Source organism: Truncatella angustata, assembly GCF_020726525.1.
Source record: "Truncatella angustata strain MPI-SDFR-AT-0073 chromosome Unknown BKA67scaffold_3, whole genome shotgun sequence".
Lineage (NCBI taxonomy): Eukaryota > Fungi > Ascomycota > Sordariomycetes > Amphisphaeriales > Sporocadaceae > Truncatella > Truncatella angustata.
In genome coordinates, this window is record NW_025763383.1 from 751,781 (window position 1) to 770,272 (window position 18,492).

Consider the following 18,492-nt stretch of genomic DNA (forward strand, 5'->3'; position numbering starts at 1 on the left):
GCTAGTTGAACAAGATGTTGTGCTTGTTCCATGAGATGAAGTCTCCTAAGTGGCGGGCACAAGATTTTCGATCAGTCGCGCGAGTCCCACCACTCTCGTCACCAGTTTACTGAATCAGAGGAGCCAAGCCATTTGCTTTTCTGCCATAACATGCGATATGGGCTACACCTTTCGCATCCATGTCATTCAGCTTGCATTATACTGTGCCTAGAGTATATTCCAACTTGTATCGTTACTGAGCCACTGGCATAACGTGGGTTATATACGAACCTTAGTATTAGCCACTTGCCTCTTTCTTGGCTGCTTCCTTCTCTGCTGCCTTCGCAGCTTTTTGGGCTGCGATCTGCTTTTGTTTCTCCAGCTTCTTGAGCTGATTTTTCGTCATCGTTCCGTCGCCTGCACCATCGGCACCGTCAGATGCACCACCCTTTGCCACAGGAACCACTTTCTCTGCAGCAGGCTTGTTCTTCCAATTGAGAGGCTTCCTTGCCATGAAGTGGTCGACGATCTCGTCACTAACCAACGCTCTTCGCTCTTGAAAGCTGGCAACATATGCCTGGAGTTGCTTGATACAGATCGCTTTAAGCTCTCCTGTAAGTAGCTCTCCCTTTCGGTACTGCTCACCCAGTTTCTTCAGCTCCTCATCATCTTCAAAGAAGAAGCCGAGCCACTGATAGGCGACATCTACGTCCGGATTGCCACCCAGACGTCTGTGCTCCTCGACAGTTTCCTGGCCGCCAGAAAAGGCATACTTGTTGATCTTGTTCTTGATTTGGTTCGGTGTATCTTTCAAGAAAATTGCCGATGACTCAATGCTGGCTGACATCTTGGATCCAGGCCCTTGGAGGGCATCCAAGAAGCGGGCATGGATGAGAGATGGCTTGGCAAACTTGAGGCGTGCGGCAACGTCCCGTGTCACACGGAAGTAAGGATCTTGGTCGATGGCACAGGGGATCAAGCACGGAATCTTTTGAGTTCGGGACTCATCTGTGCCGAAAATGTGCGGGAATGATGATGCGAAGGATGTGGCGCCTTGGATACTGCCGAAGTGGATCTTGCCAATGTTGGTGCTGTCATTGAAGCCAAACACAGCTTTGGCGGTGTTGTATGTGACACACTTGGAGAAGCGCGTGATGTTTCTGTAGAATGCACCACCAATGTAGTCGTAATCGGAGAAGATGAAGGTCTTGTCGGGGTCGAAACCAATGGCGATGATGTCCTTGGCATTCGTTTTCGTGTAACTCATGACTTCCTCCACAGTCTTGTTCTCGGAAAACAAGAACTTCTCGTCTGATTACTGGTTAGAGAATCTCTTGAAACGGCCTTGGGCGGTTGGCTTACCGTCCGTAAGCATGATGATCATGGGGACATCGAAAACCTCCTGCAACCACTTGCAAAAGTCGAAGATCTGAGTGTGGCCCACGTGCATGCTGTCACTACTGGGACCACGGCCAGTGTACAAGAACCAAGGCTCACCCTACTCGGCAATTAGAAGCTGTCCTGAGCTCAGCCTTGCATATGTTGCAATTTTGCAGCTGCATACCTTCTCATGACGATCGAGAATGAGGCTCAGGTCTCTTTCACTGAAGAAGATCTTACGTCGCATGAAGCGATGCGGCTTGTGGCCGGTGACCTTCTCGAATCGGTCAAGCAACGCCTGATCGATGAGCTTCGTGCCAAAGTCCTCCACCAATTTATTGTAGTCGATTGCCTTGACCTTGCCATCTTCGCCGACTTCTCCGGCAACGTTCCAAGGGTCGACAAGCTGTTTCTTTGATCCAGCGTCAGGGTCCGTGGCCGCGGCGGGGGGCAGGTCGGTCGGGGCCTCAGGTTCGGCAGCCATTGTGGAGGCGAGGCAGTGGTTTCGGGGAACGAAAGTGCAGGATCAGAAACAAAGCCGGCCGTTGTAAGGAACTCTAGCCTCCAGATTTGCGACAATATAGCAAATTATGACAGTGTATTGACTTATGATGTGAGTCAAGCTGTGAGTCAAGCGCAACTTGGTGTGCCCCCCTGGAATAATTTCGATGGAGGGGCAACTTCCGTCTGGTTGATGGTGGGGTTACTGCAGGCAAAGCGATAACTACCTTATAGTAACCTTAGACATCTAGGAACGGTTCCAGCGGCGTGCGTAGTGTCCGAAATAGCAAATAGCGGAATGATGCTGTCCACCAACGTGAGGAATAATCCCGTCTTCTCATTTGATGATCATCTGCCCTTATAGACAGTTGTTGTGACCCCCTTCTGTATGAATTTGAATTGAATGGAAAGCTCAGTTTTTATGTCATAGTCAGCCAGCCACGAGTGTTTGCGCTTCGATACATGAAAGATCAAACACGTACCAGCAGACATGCATTGTGGCTCTACACGGGATCACTATAGTCACCGCGAGTTCGGACACCACGTGTAGTGCACCGGTGCCAGGACTACCAGGGTGCCAAAGGGTGCAACACAATAAGAGTACACTAAAGCGGGAGGAGATGCCAATCCAGGGCCCCATCTCGATAGGACACTTAGTAAGGATCTGGGCCAAGGTGAGCGCTAAAAACAGTTTTCGGTGAGTCGGCCTTACCACGGAAAATCCTTTGGCCTGTGTGTGGCCTGGGGAGAACGGAGAACGGAGAACGAGAGCTCCCATTGCTCAATGCGCATTCAGCCTCCTAGTGAAGCTGCCTGCATTTTACGCGGAACTGTAGACCAGCACCCAGCCATATTCTCAGCTCTAGGAGTCGCGTCGCAACCCCGAATCCAACGAACAACCGGTTTTCCCCCTAACTTCGAGCCACCGCCAAAATGACTTCGACCATCGGAATACCCATCAAGCTCCTCAACGAGGCGCAAGGGCACGTTGTGACCCTCGAGATCACCTCCGGCCAGACATACCGCGGCAAGCTCCTGGAAGGTATGATATGATGTGGACCCGTATACTCTTTTGAACTGCCCGACGCGGCGCTGACATGGCTTTGTAGCTGAGGACAACATGAACATTCAGCTCAAGGACATCACTGTCACAGCACGCGACGGACGAGTCAGCCATCTCGACCAGGTCTACATTCGCGGCAGTCACGTGCGATTCTTTATTGTGCCCGACATGTTGAAGAATGCGCCCATGTTCCGAAGCCGAAATGCGAGGGGCCGTGGTGTTGGTTTGGCCAGAGGAAGGGCGACAGTCAGCAGAGCCAGAGCAAGCGGACGTGGTGGAAGATAAGCCGGCACTGACATCATCGGCGATTCACGATTTTGACCTTGGCTTGGCGTTTAGGACACGGTTTGGTCTCGAAAATACTGGAAATGTTCTAGAAAGGGTTACACCATGTTTCGTCCTCGTGTGAAGATGGGCCACAGTAATACGGGGCTGGAGATGGACCTCAAAAGTCCCAAGAAACCTGTGTGCGCACCCTTACTGCAATACTTCTTGTCATGTGCTGATTAGGGGGGGGACCTCTCAGAATGGATTGCTCCATGATCGTCCTAGCTTTTGTAGCCCTCTATCCGGACAAAAGGCCGTTAAAGGGCGCCGGAGCATATCATATGCAGTCAAATGGCATAGAAGAACGGTTTGACTGGACTTAAACAATAAGACGATCATCAGACACCAAGCTTCACACTATTAGCCTTTACCTTGAAAACATAAGAATACTCGGTGATAGCGGTGAAGTCACCTCGCAATCCCGTATTCTTCCAGAAACCGCTCTGGAGCCGATCGGCATCTCTTGCGGTGTGATACGAATTAATTGCAATACCTACGCTTTGAACCATAGAATATAGTATGTCAGCCTCGATCAAGCATTTTGATCGATACCAACCATTGATAATATTTTTTTGCGATTGCTGAAGTGTTCAAACAGGGTCGCCGCTCGAAAGAAAAGATGGGGCATATCGATGCTTGTGCAGTTTCGTTTGCAAAAAGGCATCTTACCACAATAGAATCAAGGTTATCGATTGAACACCCAGAAGGCCCAGACCTAGTCTAAGCTAGGCGTAAATACAAGCAACATTTGCCTCGCACACGACACTGGTAAGGCTGAGTGTTTTACCATATTCATCTCAGGTATAATGTAGTAATGAAGCAGAGAAAAGTCTAGGTTTCAGCAATTTTCAGGGTCCTCCCTAACCACCTTCCTGATGTTCTGTGATGTGCCTCCAAACTGAGCCTCGGTCCACAATCACATCATTGTCCCAGTCTGCAAGAGCGATCCTGGGCTATCTAAAAACTCAAGTTTAATATGATTTCAACCGTTGTAACGGGCTTGGTCCGAAAACCAAGTTGATCTATTAAATACGGAGTAAGTAATCCGTAGCCGTGATTCGGAGATGCAGCTTGTTAGCCAGGGGGTTCAACACCGAGTTCCGCTCGAGACAAGGCAGCAGTATTCCGACTTTCGCATCAACGTGTGGAATGTTTTGAATTCAACTTCGGTCTGTTGTTGAACTCTCCAAGTATTCAAGGCATTCATGTCAGAATGGAACAAGCAAACATCTTCGTTTGTGGCGATGATTCGTTTGGCCCAAGCGTAAAGTCTGTGGACTGTCGCGGTGGTTTTGATTTCACAGGCAGGTCTCAGCATGCAAACCGCCGTTCGAGCAGCAGCTAATTAAATACCTATGTAGTCCTTTTCGAAGAAACCATACTGGCTATCCTGCCAGCGGCTTGTTTCCTCCTTCTGGTGCCATTTCGCGCGCTTCGGCTACTTCGTCGTAGGATCAGGGTCAAGAGAAATGCTTTGTATGTGTGCAAGCTGGTATGTAATTTGGTTCCCTAACTGAGCTTCCGTTGCTGATGCCCGAAGACCACCATCGGAGCATACATTGGACTGCAATTAGCCCTTCTGGTATTGTCGACTCAGCGCGTGGTGCGCACGCAGGTCTCCATCGCTTCGGCGTCGCTATCGCTGGTCTCCGGCTTGAGCCTTGCGTTGCTGTCGCATTTGGAGCATGCAAAAACAATCCGACCCTCGTTCCTAATCAATTTTTACCTGCTGACAACCGTGTTGTTCGACGCCACAAGGGTTCGAACGCAATGGCTGGCGGGGCAAGACAGTGGTGCTGCGGGCGCTTTGAGTGCTTCGCTCTTCATGAAATGCATCATGCTGGCGTTGGAGGCTGTGGAAAAGCGATCTCTCCTCCTTGGTCTTGATCGCCATTTCTCGAGAGAGAGTACCAGTGGAATGATAAGTCGCAGTGCATTCTGGTGGCTGAACTCTTTGATGTTCTCCGGCAGCAAGACCGTTTTGTCAATTGACAGCTTGCCGGCTATCCATGAAAAGTTGAATTCCGAGGATCTGGCTCGTGACGTTCAACCAGTCTGGGACCAATGTGAGTCTGACTTGTGATTTCAGAATATACATACTCACAAAGTATCAGGCAACCAGGAGCGCAAGCATGCTTTGGCTTTTGCATGCACGTGGGCGCTTCGCTGGGAGGTTTTAATGATTTTGATCCCCAAATTTGCTTATGTCGCACTGAGTCTATCTCAGACATACCTGATTCAAGCCGCCGTGCGGTATGTCGCAGAGGCTGGCTCTGATGAGTGGAGTAGCGGCTATGGCTTGATTGCTGCTTTCGGACTTGTATATATCGGCCTTGCTGTGAGTAACCTACCTATAACGTATCAGAGAATACATTCTAAACTGTTTCCAGGTAATGATGGGATGGTCCTCTCACCTAACTTACAGACTTATGACCATGATGCGAGGGCAATTGACTTCCCTCATATATAGCAAAGCACTGATGCTACCCATAACAGGGGCCAACGAATCTGCTGCAATGACATTGATGGGAGCTGACGTTCAGTCAATTGCTGCTTCGTATCATTTTCTTTTACTCGATCTAGTTCCCAGTGTGGTTCAACTCGCTATTGCCATATATCTTCTCTATACGCAACTCGGCGCGGTTTGTGTGGCGCCAGTATTAGTAGCTCTGAGTAAGTCTTCAGAAGCGATCTTGGTGTGCGGTTATTTTAACACGGAACAGTCTCTACTGGTATATCAACAGTGCTAGCCGGCCACGTTACCTCACGGCAAAAGCATTGGTACGGGGCGATCCAGGAGAGGATTAATTACACTTCTGAAATTTTAGGGTCGATGCGCAACGTGAAGATGCTTGGACTCTCCCAGAAGATGACTGAGAATATCCAGAGTATGCGAGAAGATGAAATGAACATCTCAAGACGTTTTCGAAAAGTCCAAAGCCTTAATGTTTCTCTTGGTAAGGCCTGTTTTGGTATACTCCTGGGGTACCACGCTGATTTGAATTGCTAGCTAACGCTCCTTACATATTCAACAATTTCTTGGTATTTGCAGTCTACGCCATCGTAGCCAAACTTCATGGAGGCGATTCATTCTCCGTGTCCCAGGCTGTTACGGCACTGGCAGCAGTCACACTTTTATCGACACCCCTTGGTCGCCTCTTAAATGCCATTCCCACTGGATGGGCATCCCTAGGCTGCTTCACGCGTATTCAGGAGTTCCTGCTACAAGAAGTCCAAATAGAGCAGCGCACTATCCCAGCATCAAGACCAAGCCGGGGATCTGTCGGTCACACTGACGATATTGAGCTTCAGTATCTTGGAAGAATCAGCGCTAGAAGCGGTCTGCGTATTGAGAAATCCAGCTTTGGTTGGTCCAGCTCCTCAAACATTGTCAAAGATGTATCAACAGACATTGGCCAAGACATCCATCTTACTATTGTGGTTGGACCGGTTGGATGTGGAAAATCGACGCTCCTCAAAGGTCTCTTGGGGGAAACACCTAGGATAAGTGGCGATGTTTTTGTTCCATCATCAAAGATCGCTTTTTGTGATCAGACACCATGGATAATCAATGGTTTCATCAAAGATAACGTTGTTGCTGCTTCTGAACTCGACGAAGCCTGGTACCATTCCGTTATCAATGCTTGCGCTCTCGAGGTCGATATGAGGAAAATGCCCGATGGTGATCAGACTATCGTTGGGAGCAAGGGTGTGAAACTCAGTGGGGGGCAAAAACAACGATTGGTAAGACACGTACGCATCTACCGAAGCGCAAAGTTTAACTACAGCGTAGTCTATTGCTCGGGCTGTTTACGCCCGAAAGTCTTTAGCGATCTTTGACGATGTACTGAGTGGATTGGACTCGGTAACAGAAGAGATCATCTTCCAGCGTGTCTTTGGCCCGGCTGGTTTACTCCGAAAGACAGGGACTCAAGCTGTTTTAGCAACCCACTCAGGTATGGTCTCTCAGTTCACATGGACCTGTTAGCGTTGTTAAGTCTGAGCAGTGAAACGCTTACCAAAGGCGGATCTAATTCTCGCCCTGGATACAACCGGCAGGATCGCCGAAGAAGGGACATTCCAAGAATTGAATAAACCAGGGAGCTATATCCACAGTCTACGGGTCGAACTCGCGAAAGAGCAAGTGCTCGACGAACAGAGTGGGTGCCAAGAACAGCCTATCCAGGCAACTGCCACAGGATTTACCGAAGCTGGTGACAGCATGGCTCGAAAGACGGGCGATTGGGCAACGTATAGGTATTATACTCGTGCTTTGGGTCACTGGCCTCTCTCAATATTCGTTGCTCTTGTGATACTTAATGAATGCTCCAATGGGATGGGTAGTAAGTGCACCTATCATCATTCTCAAAATCAAAGGCTAAATACTTCCAGCGGTCTGGCTCAAGTGGTGGGCTTCCGGTAACGAGAGTGAAATCGGTCAACCTCTAGGATATTGGTTAGGTATATATGCTCTTTTCAATTTGCTTGAAGGCATCGGACTGTGCAGCGCCGTAGCGTAAGTAACCCGTGACACAGATGGAGAGCTTCACGAACTAATTCAACAAAAGCTGGCTCTGGATATACATCATACCCAAATCTGGAAACAACTTACACCGTATCATGCTGGATGCAGCAACTAAGTAAGTAGCTTGTTAATTCTAATTACGCTGGATTTCGAGACACAGGTACCTACTAACTCGACCACAGAGCACCATTATCATTTTTCGCTGCAACAGAAACTGGCGTCTTAGTAAATCGGTATGTGTTATTTGTAGAAGATTTCGCGTGAAGAAAACTCTTATTGATAAGCTATTAGGTTCAGCCAAGATCTTCGCCTTGCTGATATTGCGCTTCCCGGTTCGATTATCAATGTCGCATTCCGTGAGTAACATTCGTTGTCTATCCTGGGTGCTCTTCTGACTTTGTTGATAGAAATTGGGTCTTGTCTTGTGATTATGGCCATCAATGTCACAGCCGTACAATACTTCGTCGCCGTCCTTCCCCCGGTCTGCTTTGTTCTGTATTTTATCCAAAGATTCTACTTGAAGACATCTCGCCAGCTTAGATTGCTTGAGTATGTGTTGATCTCAAAATACCAGGGAGACAAACTAACGTTTTCCAGGATCGAAGCTAATGCACCCTTGTTCTCCCATCTCATCGAAACTCAAAGCGGCTTGGCGACTATCCGATCATTTGGCTGGACTCGAGACTACACTTTGAAGAATAGACTGCGGCTAGATGAATCTCAGAAACCGTACTATCGTGAGTAGCGCCTGTCCAGAGAGAATGCCACGTTTTGGCCCCTAATGAACTTGGAACTTACTGTGGAACTAGTTCTTTTGTGCATACAAAGATGGCTTGTGCTAGTCCTCGATCTCGTCGTTGCCGGCCTGACAGCCGTGCTGGTAGGCATGGCCGTTGCGCTCAGAACCAAGCTTGACGCCGGTTTCTTAGGTCTGGCCTTGGTAGGCATGATGAATCTTTCGCATTCCTTGACGGACCTTGTTCAGCATTATACTATGCTTGAGACGACTCTCGGTGCGATCGCACGAATTAAGGACTTCGCCGAGAATACGCCAGCTGAAAGAAGACCTGGGGAGGATGATAGCCCCGATGTAAGTTGGCCAAGCCAAGGAGCAATTGAGTTCAAGAATGTCTTTGCAAGCTACAGGTAAGCTAGACATACTTACAGACCATCACGAAATTCCGAACTGATATGATCTTGGTTACAGTGTGGGAGCATCGCCAGTCCTCAAAGATGTGACCTTCTCTATCGAGGGAGGAGAGAAGCTAGGAATAGTAGGGAGAACCGGAAGGTTTGTCTTACTTTTCGTATATGGTTCACAAACGCTGACTTAGAGTACAGCGGCAAAAGCTCCTCGACCCTAGCAATCATGCGCATGATAGATCTTGTGGGTGGTAAGATTATCCTGGACGGGATTGATCTCTCCACCTTGACAGGTGCAGCTGTACGAGAAAGACTCAATTGTCTCACGCAGGATCCGTTCCTGTACCCTGCCTCGATACGCGCCAATGTCGACCCACTAGATACTTCATCCAATGAAGCCATCGTCGCAGCTTTGAACAAGGTTGGCCTGTGGAGCGTGCTCAAGAAAAAGACAGCCGATGAGGATGGCGACGTGGCCGCGATTCTGGACACACCCATGGACCAAGATTTCCTGTCGCATGGTCAACGCCAACTCTTTTGCTTGGCCAGGGCATTACTCAAACCCGGAAAGGTGCTTGTCCTCGACGAGCCCACAAGCAGGTAAGTTCACTTTCGACCCTTAGAACAGAATGGGAGGAACAAAAGAAAAGGGGAGTTCCTGAACTAACACCCTTTCTCGTAGTGTTGATACCCGCACAGACGCGCAGATGCAGGAAATCATTCGTTCGGAGTTCAAGAGCCACACTATCATCATGATTGCTCATCGGCTGTCGAGCCTTATGGATTTTGATAAGGTGGCTGTACTCGATGGTGGGCGGCTGATTGAATTTGGAAAGCCCGCTGATCTAGTCAAGGATAGGTCGAGTGCGTTCACAAAATTGTATCAAGGCTCTGCCGTGTCACACTAGACTAAGGTGATTTTTAATAGAGTCATAGAAGAGCCGTTGCTTTCCCGGATCATAGCTTCGCACAAGTGTAATGGTGAAGATAGAAATCCTTATTATTGCGACCTATGGTGTGCCATTTATCATGTTGCATATTTTCCACTCGGGCTGTCAGTGCTGGGGTTCCTGTGTGCTAGTGATAGAACTGGACATATGAAAAGAGTAGCGCAATCTGACAGCCTTGCGAGCCAGAAGCGTAGTCGTAAGAAGCCGAGCTGCATCAGACGCACGTATACGAATGGGTTACAATGCAGCAAAGTGTGACACAGACCTGCTGTCACATAAGCATTGTCCTCTCTCGGGCCTCATGCGCAGGTTTATGCGTACGCAAAAGACTTGGACGGGCCTCACGGAACATGCAATTTCATGTAGGGGTGTGTATCTAAGAGGCACATTCTTTCCGGATAAGACGATTCTTTGGTTTAACGCCGTCCTCCTCGGTGGCTTGGCCTCAAACCGGCACAATGTTCAGCAATTTGTTGGGGGCTGTAAATGATCTGACAGGCTTTTTGATGGCACGGATACTAGTCTGGGCATTTCGGACGTCATATAAATCGGCGCAGTCCTTGCTGTGCCAAGCTCTTGACGGTTTGGCAAGGTCTCCATATTACAAAACCTTGAATTCGAACAATTATCTCGATCCAACAAAAAGAACGAAGCGAAGCAGGCCTCTTTGATTCGTGCCGTTGATATGCTACCTGCGGCAATCCAAACGGGGACAATTTGAATTTCCCACCATAATAACAACGCTTGTCCGCATGGGCAAGACATGCCTGATATGGCGCACAAACGTCGTCCACATGCGCGCCGACATCATGGCAGTGATGGCGTGAGACATGGCGATAAAGGAGAGCCCAGTGCAAACGAACACACGGGATTCGGTTCCAACGAATCGGAATATCAGACACCTGACGCCGTATGGTCTGCCCCGATCATGGACCCTTCGGGAAACTTCATATACCGGACCGTGACCCTGGCAAACGGTACGCAAAATCAACAGCTGTCATGATGAGTATGCTAAAACTGTACAGGCGCGTTTCATTATCAAATAGACGGGCCGCAGGCGTACGATGGGGCCATATCAGGGACCTGGTCCGAGACTTGGCGTCATGCCATGTATCACCCTACGGTCGGGGGATCTGACCTCAATCCTCTCCCCGCGCCTGGAAAACTGGAAGCACAGAAGTCAAGTACCAAAAAGAGGCAGAAGAAGAAAAAGAAGAAGAATGATTCGTTAACAAAACAGATTTTTGTTGAAAGATATTCCAACGGAGACATTAACATTGTCACTCCCAAGGACTTTGACAGAAGCAAAGTTCGTGAGATAATTGTTGTTTTAAAAACGACTTCAGACGTTGATTTGTATCCCGTTCGTCGCTGTTCTGCAGGCCATAGGGCACATAAGAAGGTCAAAGGAGCAACTCATGACATGAAAGGCGCATAAGTTGAGAGCTTCGGAAAATTCAAATATTGTATATTGCCAGTAATCGTGCCAACTTTCGATATGAAATGCAATCAGAGAACAGCGCAAAAGGGAGCACAAGCCTAGTCAAAGGTATCCAAGTGGCTTTTTCCAAGGCTCCAACGATTTCAACAGATAATCATTCAGGAAAGCCGCGGCTTTGAAATGTCATTACGTACTGTATGATCAGTTCAATAGTGTAAATAGCTACCCGGTCTCAATAGCGTTCGTCTAAGCTTCTGATTATCTCACTGATGTATTAAAGTTTCATTCCCAAGAATAGCCACGATCTATAATATTAATGAGTTCTTACGCCACGATCATGTCCCCTCCACCTGAAATACCGTGAGATTCGAAGACCTAAAACTCCTGGTAACGCCAATCTGTGCCTGTAGATGTCATCGGTAATCTACCGAGATATGACATTAACGATATAGGCCTGTGGGGTATCAAAACAAAGCTTGCCGCCAGCAACTCCCATAACCATGACAGAAATTTACCCGATAATTATATCTTTGGGCTTCCCTGTCGCCCGTTCCACAACCAGTTTATAACGGTTAGTCAGGCCGATGGATTCCGGCTCCCTGTCGACTGCTACGGCAAACTCCAGCCGATTCAACGGTCGACATTTGCCTTCACCTAGCTTCCATTCTTCAAACTTCTTGCGTAGCTGGGTCTCGTGATTGTTCTCTTCGATCCGAAGAAGCGCCTTTTCCGTCGTTTGGTCCCCCTTGACGGCTGTCCTCAGCAAATAGAGAGTCTCGATATTGGGGAAGGCAATGCTGATCGAGTTCCAACCAGGCGTGGCAGTAGGCAACAGATATGGAGAGTCTGTTTGTACGGCCATGAACCGCACAGCCTTCCTGTCCTCGACTGAGAACTGGTGGCGAGTGCACCAATAACCACGACATCCATTACAACATGGTTCTAAGACGATGATATCCCTGTCGGGATGGACTAGTTGACTGGCATCAAACATCTTCCTGTAATTCCGTTTGGCAACATCAATACTGATATGATCAGCTGTAAACCAGGAGGGCTGGGTGTTCTGGACCTTGAGGCTAAAATTTGACGCAGATCTATTACGAATGTAAACAGCGCGGCCGGCGCTTGCCTCCTCCCAGATCATCAAGAGAATCTCTGTTGGAAGATCATCGTATTTGTAAAACTCAGTCAGAGGCTTGGCAAGGCGAGCTGAACGTCGTGGGAACCGAACTGGCGTACGAGTTGCTTTGGTGACTTTTGACTTCTTGACAGCTTTCTTTCCACCAGCAACCAGAGTGTCTTGAACTTGAGTGTGTGATTTGATTCTACTTGAGCGCCGAAGACCGCGGATATTCCCAGCTTCAAGATACTGGCTCGATACCCTCTGTACGCTCGGGGTCTTGGAGCGCCCAGTCGCATCCTGAAGCTTTTGGAGGGCCTGTGACGATGGTGTCGCATTGGAGCTAGATGGATAGTCCGAAGACCCGGGTTTCGATGGTGGCAACCCCCCTGAAACAGCAGTGGTACCAAGGTCAGAGTTTCGGTGGTGCCGGGTCGCCAAAACTGGGGTGTCAAGCATAACAGTGTCGAGAGTATCGATTGTATCCTGCGTTGAGAGCTCCATCAGCTCGTCAAGCATGATGACAGCTTGAGTCAAACCGGCTGGTGTTGACGAATGGCCGTGACCAGACGTTCCGTATGATGAGTCTGTATCTTTATCAGTATTCATGTTCATCGGCAGAAACGAAAAATCAGGTTTATATCACAGAACACTAAATTATTCTAGTGGCCGTGGACTGTGTTTTGATGTTGGCTTAAATGCGATGATAAGCGCATGATTGACGGCTTGCATGAGCTCATGGGCTGGGGCGGCTGATAATGCGACGCAAGACCAAAGACTGATCTGTTCGGAGTTTGACGCATGAGGGAGTCGCAAGATGGAGAATAAGGACGCAAATAATGTTAAGAGACAATACTCAAGCCACATTCAGCTGCCATGGCACAAATGGTTGATCACTTACGCTGGTATTTGGGTGTAATTGCTGACAAGGCTGGATGTAAGCGATAATGGCCACTACTGACAGTGATCTTGGGGACAGATATCTTGTCAAATAATTTCCGAAGAGCGGAACTGTGTACTGGAATGAAGTAGCTTTTGATTCCTGGCTGGCGAAGCTGTGAAGGTATCCGAAAGAGTAGAGTCAATGTGATACCGAGAAGGGACGCAAGCAACAACCCCCGAAGCCCGTTGGCGCCGCCGCACTGCAGTATTGCTGCCCAGGTGCGTTAGTTAAAGATAAAACACCATTTAAACATGCTCAGATTCTCAAAACTTGAGCTACCTGATGAATCGACAGAACTTCCCATCATACAGATGTCCTGTCTACGTACCTCGTATGGTGTTGCAGTACAGCTGTTCCAGTCGTTGACTGTAGTAACATGAAAGACCTTGGTGACTGCAGGTGTGATGCGGGGCAACAGCCTCAAGTTGAAGTTGCTGTAAATGATGCAAGCCCACAGTGGGGTTACTTTTTGGGTTGCAGCTGATTATGGCAGTTAATGCAGTGATTATGCGCCCTAGCAGGCACCTAAACCGGTCATCTGCGGCCCAGTTAGCTGTTATTCAGGCTAGAAGTCTGGTTCTTGCTCGCTGATCTGGATCACCAGATCCAATATCCACAATTCAAGACAGACCACGTGAGATTGGGTTTCTGTCTCACTCATGAACATCCCGTTTCTACTTGCGAAGATGGCTTTGAATTCAATTCTTGTGCAGCATGTCATTTTTGCAAGTGCCTGGAATTATTCAGTCAGGTTTTCAAGCATCTCTCAGGTGTAAAACGATCTTGTTCACATTCAAGCTCCGTCCCTTTCTCTTCCTTCCCAGTATCAAACTACCGTAACGATTACTTGCTTTGCACTTTGATCACCTCCTTTGGCGGAACAGCGGGATTCGTGCGTGGGGATGCAGATAACATGGAAACTGGCACGACTACATCATTTTCAGAAGTTAGTTCGCCTCGCTGTCTAGACTACACCAGCTTGCTCAACACAAAATTCGTGGACCTGCATCAAAGAATGACCATCCTTCGAGGACTGTGCCCAAACTGACATAAAAGGGCAAACAAGTTATATCGAAGCAAGTCGTGGCTTAAAACCCCGATCGAGTCATGTCTAAGTAGGGCTATTGCTGTACAGGACGATAAGCAACTCAATTGCACATGACCACTATACCTAGAGTAAGCACTCAAGAGTGGCATATTTGGTGCCTATGTTTGTTAACAGGTTGCCTTCCTGCAATCGCCTTTAGCAGTCAAGGCAGGTCGCATTCCCGCTCCACATAAGGTTACCGCCATAGGCTTATTGCAACCCCCTGCGCAACATCGAAACCACTCCAAGAAGGTTGCCAATTTATTTGAGAGGTTTATTCGACGTGTCTTCTCCTTGATATCTATGGAAATTGATAGTCATGAAATAGTGTTCAAAGCGACGAAATTTGATGTATAGCCAGCTTCGTCTGCAAATCGCCCGATCTGCATATCGATCGAGTGGCGGTCATGTCGAGGATAGGTACTCGAGCTTTAATTGAATATCATGGCTCGAAGTTGGGGGGACTGCCCTAGAATCCAGCGAATTTGTCGTCCATCAAGCCCAAGGCAACTCACTTTGCTCGACAGCATGACGGCCACGAAGCAGTGATAATGACAATAGTCCACATTCTTCCGTCCCAGATTCTGGATGTCCATGCAAGAAGCACTGGTCTGGAAAGAGCTATTCTACACTTCCAATACCGCCCGGCTTTATAATCGCTTCAGTACGATGTTCACATTACGGAAAGCTGTCGCATCTGACGATCTGCACAGTATGCCGGCAATAGTTCCTGCAGCTGCAAAATATGGTATGCATCTGGCACATGATGACTCTCGCGAAACCCTCGTCTGTTATAAATCGTACTGTAGGTAGCTAATCTAGTAAGTTAAGTTACAAGAAGGACGAGGAGTGGGTTCGGATTCTTCCGTGGGTGGGGATGGGTAGATAACGGAACTCGGATGAAGTGGAGAAGGCGATAAAACCGGCAGGCAAAGCAAGGATAGAGCGAGTGCCAAGTGCCGTTGGGCTGCTGTGTGTGTGGAGTTTGTTGCTTTCTACGCGTTGCTTATCTTGTTTGAGAACAGATCTGGGTTGCAGGATTTGTTAGATTGCCTGCGATCTTCGCAACGAGGCCGGTCACAGGGAAGAAAATCCTAGAGCTTAGATATCAGTGTACCTGCATTATAGAGACGGGCCCAGTGCCACACAAAACGTTTAAGCTTATTTTAAATTGCTGTCTTGGTGGGCCCACAGTCTTTGTGACTGGCAGCAATGTATTGGCCTGCCAACTCTAAATACGCTCGGGATTTGAGAGCTTTCGCTTTAGTGACGACTTGACCAGTGTCTTTTTCCACCATGCTTCCTCTTCCTCGTGAGACTTAAGTCGATTGGCACCACCTCGAAATCCATGTCCTTCGCCAGGAAATCTGACCAATTTCACATCCCGCCCACGCTTCGTCATGTCATTATACATTGTGTATGCCTGTGAGATCGGCACGACCTTATCCTCTTCGCCGTGCAGAATAAGCAAAGGTGCCGTAATATTGCCCGCGTGATACACGGGCGAACGATCCTTCATTACTCTCTGTCTGTCGTCATCAGTCATTTCATCCGTAAACATTAACATGTCCACGTAACGCGACTCCATTTTGTGTGTCTCCGCCAAAAGTAGTTTCACTTCGCTAATTCCGAACAAGCAGACTCCTCCAGCGAAGATGTCTGGATATGTGCATAGAGCTTGGAGTACGCTGTACCCGCCAGCGCTGCCTCCACGGATACCAACACGCGAGCCATCAACGCGGCCCGAATCAACAAGATGTTGTACGCATTCGGCCACGTCATCCACGTCAATGACGCCCCATCTTCCGTTGAGCAGCTCTCGGTACGACTTGCCGTATCCTGTGGACCCGGTGTAGTTAATAGCGAACGTGGCATATCCTCGAGCGTTCCAATATTGCAGCTCCAGTGTCAAAGCTGGAGGCGTGTGTCCTGTCGGACCTCCATGCGACTGGATTATCAGCGGTGGTTTCTCACCGACAGGCCCCTCGAAATTAGGATTGTGAGGTGGCCAGAAGAAGCCGTATACGTCGCGTTCGGGGCCCTTCTTCGCGCTAAAAGAGATAGATTCGGGGACGGAAAAGGTGGTGGGTGGATATTTGACATCGGTAGATGTGCGGAGGGTGATGAAGTCAGCACCATCTTTAGTCAGCTTGACTTCACAGACCACGTTCGGGCTGGTGTGGCTGTTGGCAATGAGCAGTAAAGACTCGTCTGTGCGCCTTTCGACGCCATCATATACGACGCTTGCGAAAGGCAAGTCAAGAATCTTATAAGTCAGAGCGTCTAGGTCAACCGAAACAATCTTGTCCGTACCGTCCTGCGTCACCGAAGCAACAAGTACTTTCTCTGACAAGATCGCGTATGTATGACTGGATTTAGTTAGGATCTTTGTACAGATGCTTCAGAGATACGACGCTTACCTTCCGCAGGCCATCTTAGCACTGCCGAATTCCACCTTTTCCAAACCCGGCAGATTGAGTGGTGTAGATTCAGTTCCCCCAGGCTTACGCCGGAACAACTGGTAGTAGTTGCTCTGCTCTTCAGCATAATAGAGATACCCGTCCAAGCCCCATCGTGGCTCTGTCACGGTAGATGTGTCGCTGCCAGCAATCTGCTCGATTGTATCTGACTTGATACCTTGCTCCGACCAATCAGCCCAGTGTAGGCTAACACCAGCCCAGGGCATACCCGGGAAGTTCCATTGTTCCCATGAAATCTTGTTGCCATCGGGGCTGAAGCTGGGAAACATGTAAAAGTCTGCGCCCTCTACTATTCTCTTGACTTCGCCTGTGCTCGTATTAATGGCGACAACATAATTCTTGACTTTTTCGGGGATGTCGATCTCGTGATCTTCCTGAACAGCCAGTACCCAGGGCTCATCTCCTGGATGAGCATCGAAATCTGCATATCGAAGAGTGTCACTCTCCAATAACCGCTCGACCGTTCCTTCGTCCACGTCCAGGATATTCACCGAACTGTCCTTGAAATTGGAGAAGATGATCCGTGACCCAGGCAATATTGAATATGGAGCACCACCATACTCGTAGACCTTGCTTTTCACGCTGAAGCCATCTGGTAAGACATCGACACAATCAGCGCCGTTGACTTCCAAAAGATGGTTGTTGCCATCGGAGCGCTGTTCGCAGAAGAATGCCCGCCCCGTGAGTCGCTAAGATGAGGTTAGCCTGGGATGCCTTCAACAGTCACCGGAGTCTCGTACGTCAGCCCTGGGCGATTGCAGGACTCTGCTGCTACTAAATACCGCATCCTTGGTAATGTCGCTCTCCCATGTCCCGTATGGTGCTGTCTTCTTAACCTTATTACCTTGCTCCTCAACTCTAATGGCGTTGTGAGACATGGCTCGCGTGGATTCCAAGCCCATCTCAAACCCCATTTTTCGAATCAGGTCGCCAGCCTCGCTCAATCGGTGTGCGACTTTCAGAGCTCACTGGTAAGAAGAAAGTGCGACAACCTCGGAATAAAAACAAAAAAATAAAATAAAGTGAAACACGTACATTCGGACGGCCAACATTTCTATTGTAAGCCAGCAGCCCTGAAGGGTAATGGGCGGGTATGGGCAGTGGGGCCAGGGATGGTGCCACGGACCCGCCTGCCAATGCGTAATAAAAGCTGCCCGCACCAATGAATGCCTACGCAAAGTACGGTACTTCTGCCCACAAGAAACCGCGGAAGCATTTTGCACCTGCATGACCCCAACGTACTTTACATGAGGATCCTATACCCAAAGAAAATTCTCCGACAAATCAAAATTTCTCATTTTGTACCTATGTTTGGCGAGTCGATGGCACCCTTCCAGAAGCGTTCCAGAAATGGATTTGTCCACAATCGAACTTTTGGGGCTTCTTGTTTCGACTTCTAGCCTCTGCCCGTCAGGACCGGAAACTTACAGTACACTACGGGAACTTCACCGGTATCATTTGGTTAGCACCTTTTTGGAAGGTGCCTGGGTGCTACACGTTTTCGTGATGCCACTAGACTAGTTAGAACAGATCATCGATGTTCCCCCTGGAGA

The 18,492-nt window shown here is 48.7% G+C and overlaps 6 protein-coding genes across 6 annotated transcripts; 3 read left to right on the forward strand and 3 right to left on the reverse strand.

Annotated features, from left to right (window-relative positions):
• Window positions 1-277: 277 nt before the first annotated feature.
• Window positions 278-1,843, reverse strand: BKA67DRAFT_516380 (uncharacterized protein; the record flags this gene model as incomplete). Its single annotated transcript, XM_046097807.1, has 3 exons — window positions 278-1,290; window positions 1,342-1,477; window positions 1,544-1,843. The coding sequence occupies 3 exons, from the start codon at window positions 1,841-1,843 to the stop codon at window positions 278-280; spliced, it is 1,449 nt and encodes a 482-aa protein (XP_045959410.1).
• Window positions 1,844-2,817: 974 nt separating this feature from the next.
• On the forward strand, window positions 2,818-3,118 carry BKA67DRAFT_493512 (uncharacterized protein; the record flags this gene model as incomplete). The annotated part of the gene is made up of 2 exons (XM_046097010.1): window positions 2,818-2,902; window positions 2,970-3,118. Coding segments are annotated over 2 exons (234 nt in total), but the record flags the coding sequence as incomplete, so codon positions are not given.
• A 1,345-nt stretch (window positions 3,119-4,463) lies between these two features.
• On the forward strand, window positions 4,464-9,826 carry BKA67DRAFT_591666 (P-loop containing nucleoside triphosphate hydrolase protein; the record flags this gene model as incomplete). Its single annotated transcript, XM_046104747.1, has 19 exons — window positions 4,464-4,554; window positions 4,612-4,742; window positions 4,791-5,316; window positions 5,365-5,588; window positions 5,641-5,923; window positions 5,974-6,207; window positions 6,261-6,994; window positions 7,044-7,206; window positions 7,258-7,593; window positions 7,643-7,766; window positions 7,819-7,890; window positions 7,958-8,008; window positions 8,067-8,131; window positions 8,183-8,324; window positions 8,373-8,512; window positions 8,585-8,921; window positions 8,983-9,066; window positions 9,117-9,518; window positions 9,601-9,826. 19 exons carry the CDS (start codon window positions 4,464-4,466, stop codon window positions 9,824-9,826), a joined length of 4,365 nt encoding a protein of 1,454 aa, XP_045959412.1.
• Window positions 9,827-10,478: 652 nt separating this feature from the next.
• BKA67DRAFT_644682 (uncharacterized protein) lies at window positions 10,479-11,306 on the forward strand (the record flags this gene model as incomplete). Its single annotated transcript, XM_046105857.1, has 2 exons — window positions 10,479-10,845; window positions 10,894-11,306. Exons 1-2 carry the CDS (start codon window positions 10,632-10,634, stop codon window positions 11,304-11,306), a joined length of 627 nt encoding a protein of 208 aa, XP_045959413.1. The 5' UTR covers window positions 10,479-10,631.
• A 514-nt stretch (window positions 11,307-11,820) lies between these two features.
• On the reverse strand, window positions 11,821-14,093 carry BKA67DRAFT_534087 (uncharacterized protein; the record flags this gene model as incomplete). The annotated part of the gene is made up of 4 exons (XM_046099799.1): window positions 11,821-13,016; window positions 13,331-13,582; window positions 13,701-13,806; window positions 14,004-14,093. The coding sequence occupies 4 exons, from the start codon at window positions 14,091-14,093 to the stop codon at window positions 11,821-11,823; spliced, it is 1,644 nt and encodes a 547-aa protein (XP_045959414.1).
• Window positions 14,094-15,387: 1,294 nt separating this feature from the next.
• BKA67DRAFT_559617 (Alpha/Beta hydrolase protein) lies at window positions 15,388-18,030 on the reverse strand. The gene is made up of 3 exons (XM_046102411.1): window positions 17,680-18,030; window positions 16,880-17,628; window positions 15,388-16,828 (listed from the first exon to the last, which is right to left on the reverse strand). Exons 1-3 carry the CDS (start codon window positions 17,851-17,853, stop codon window positions 15,691-15,693), a joined length of 2,061 nt encoding a protein of 686 aa, XP_045959415.1. The 5' UTR covers window positions 17,854-18,030; the 3' UTR covers window positions 15,388-15,690.
• Between the last annotated feature and the right edge of the window lie 462 nt (window positions 18,031-18,492).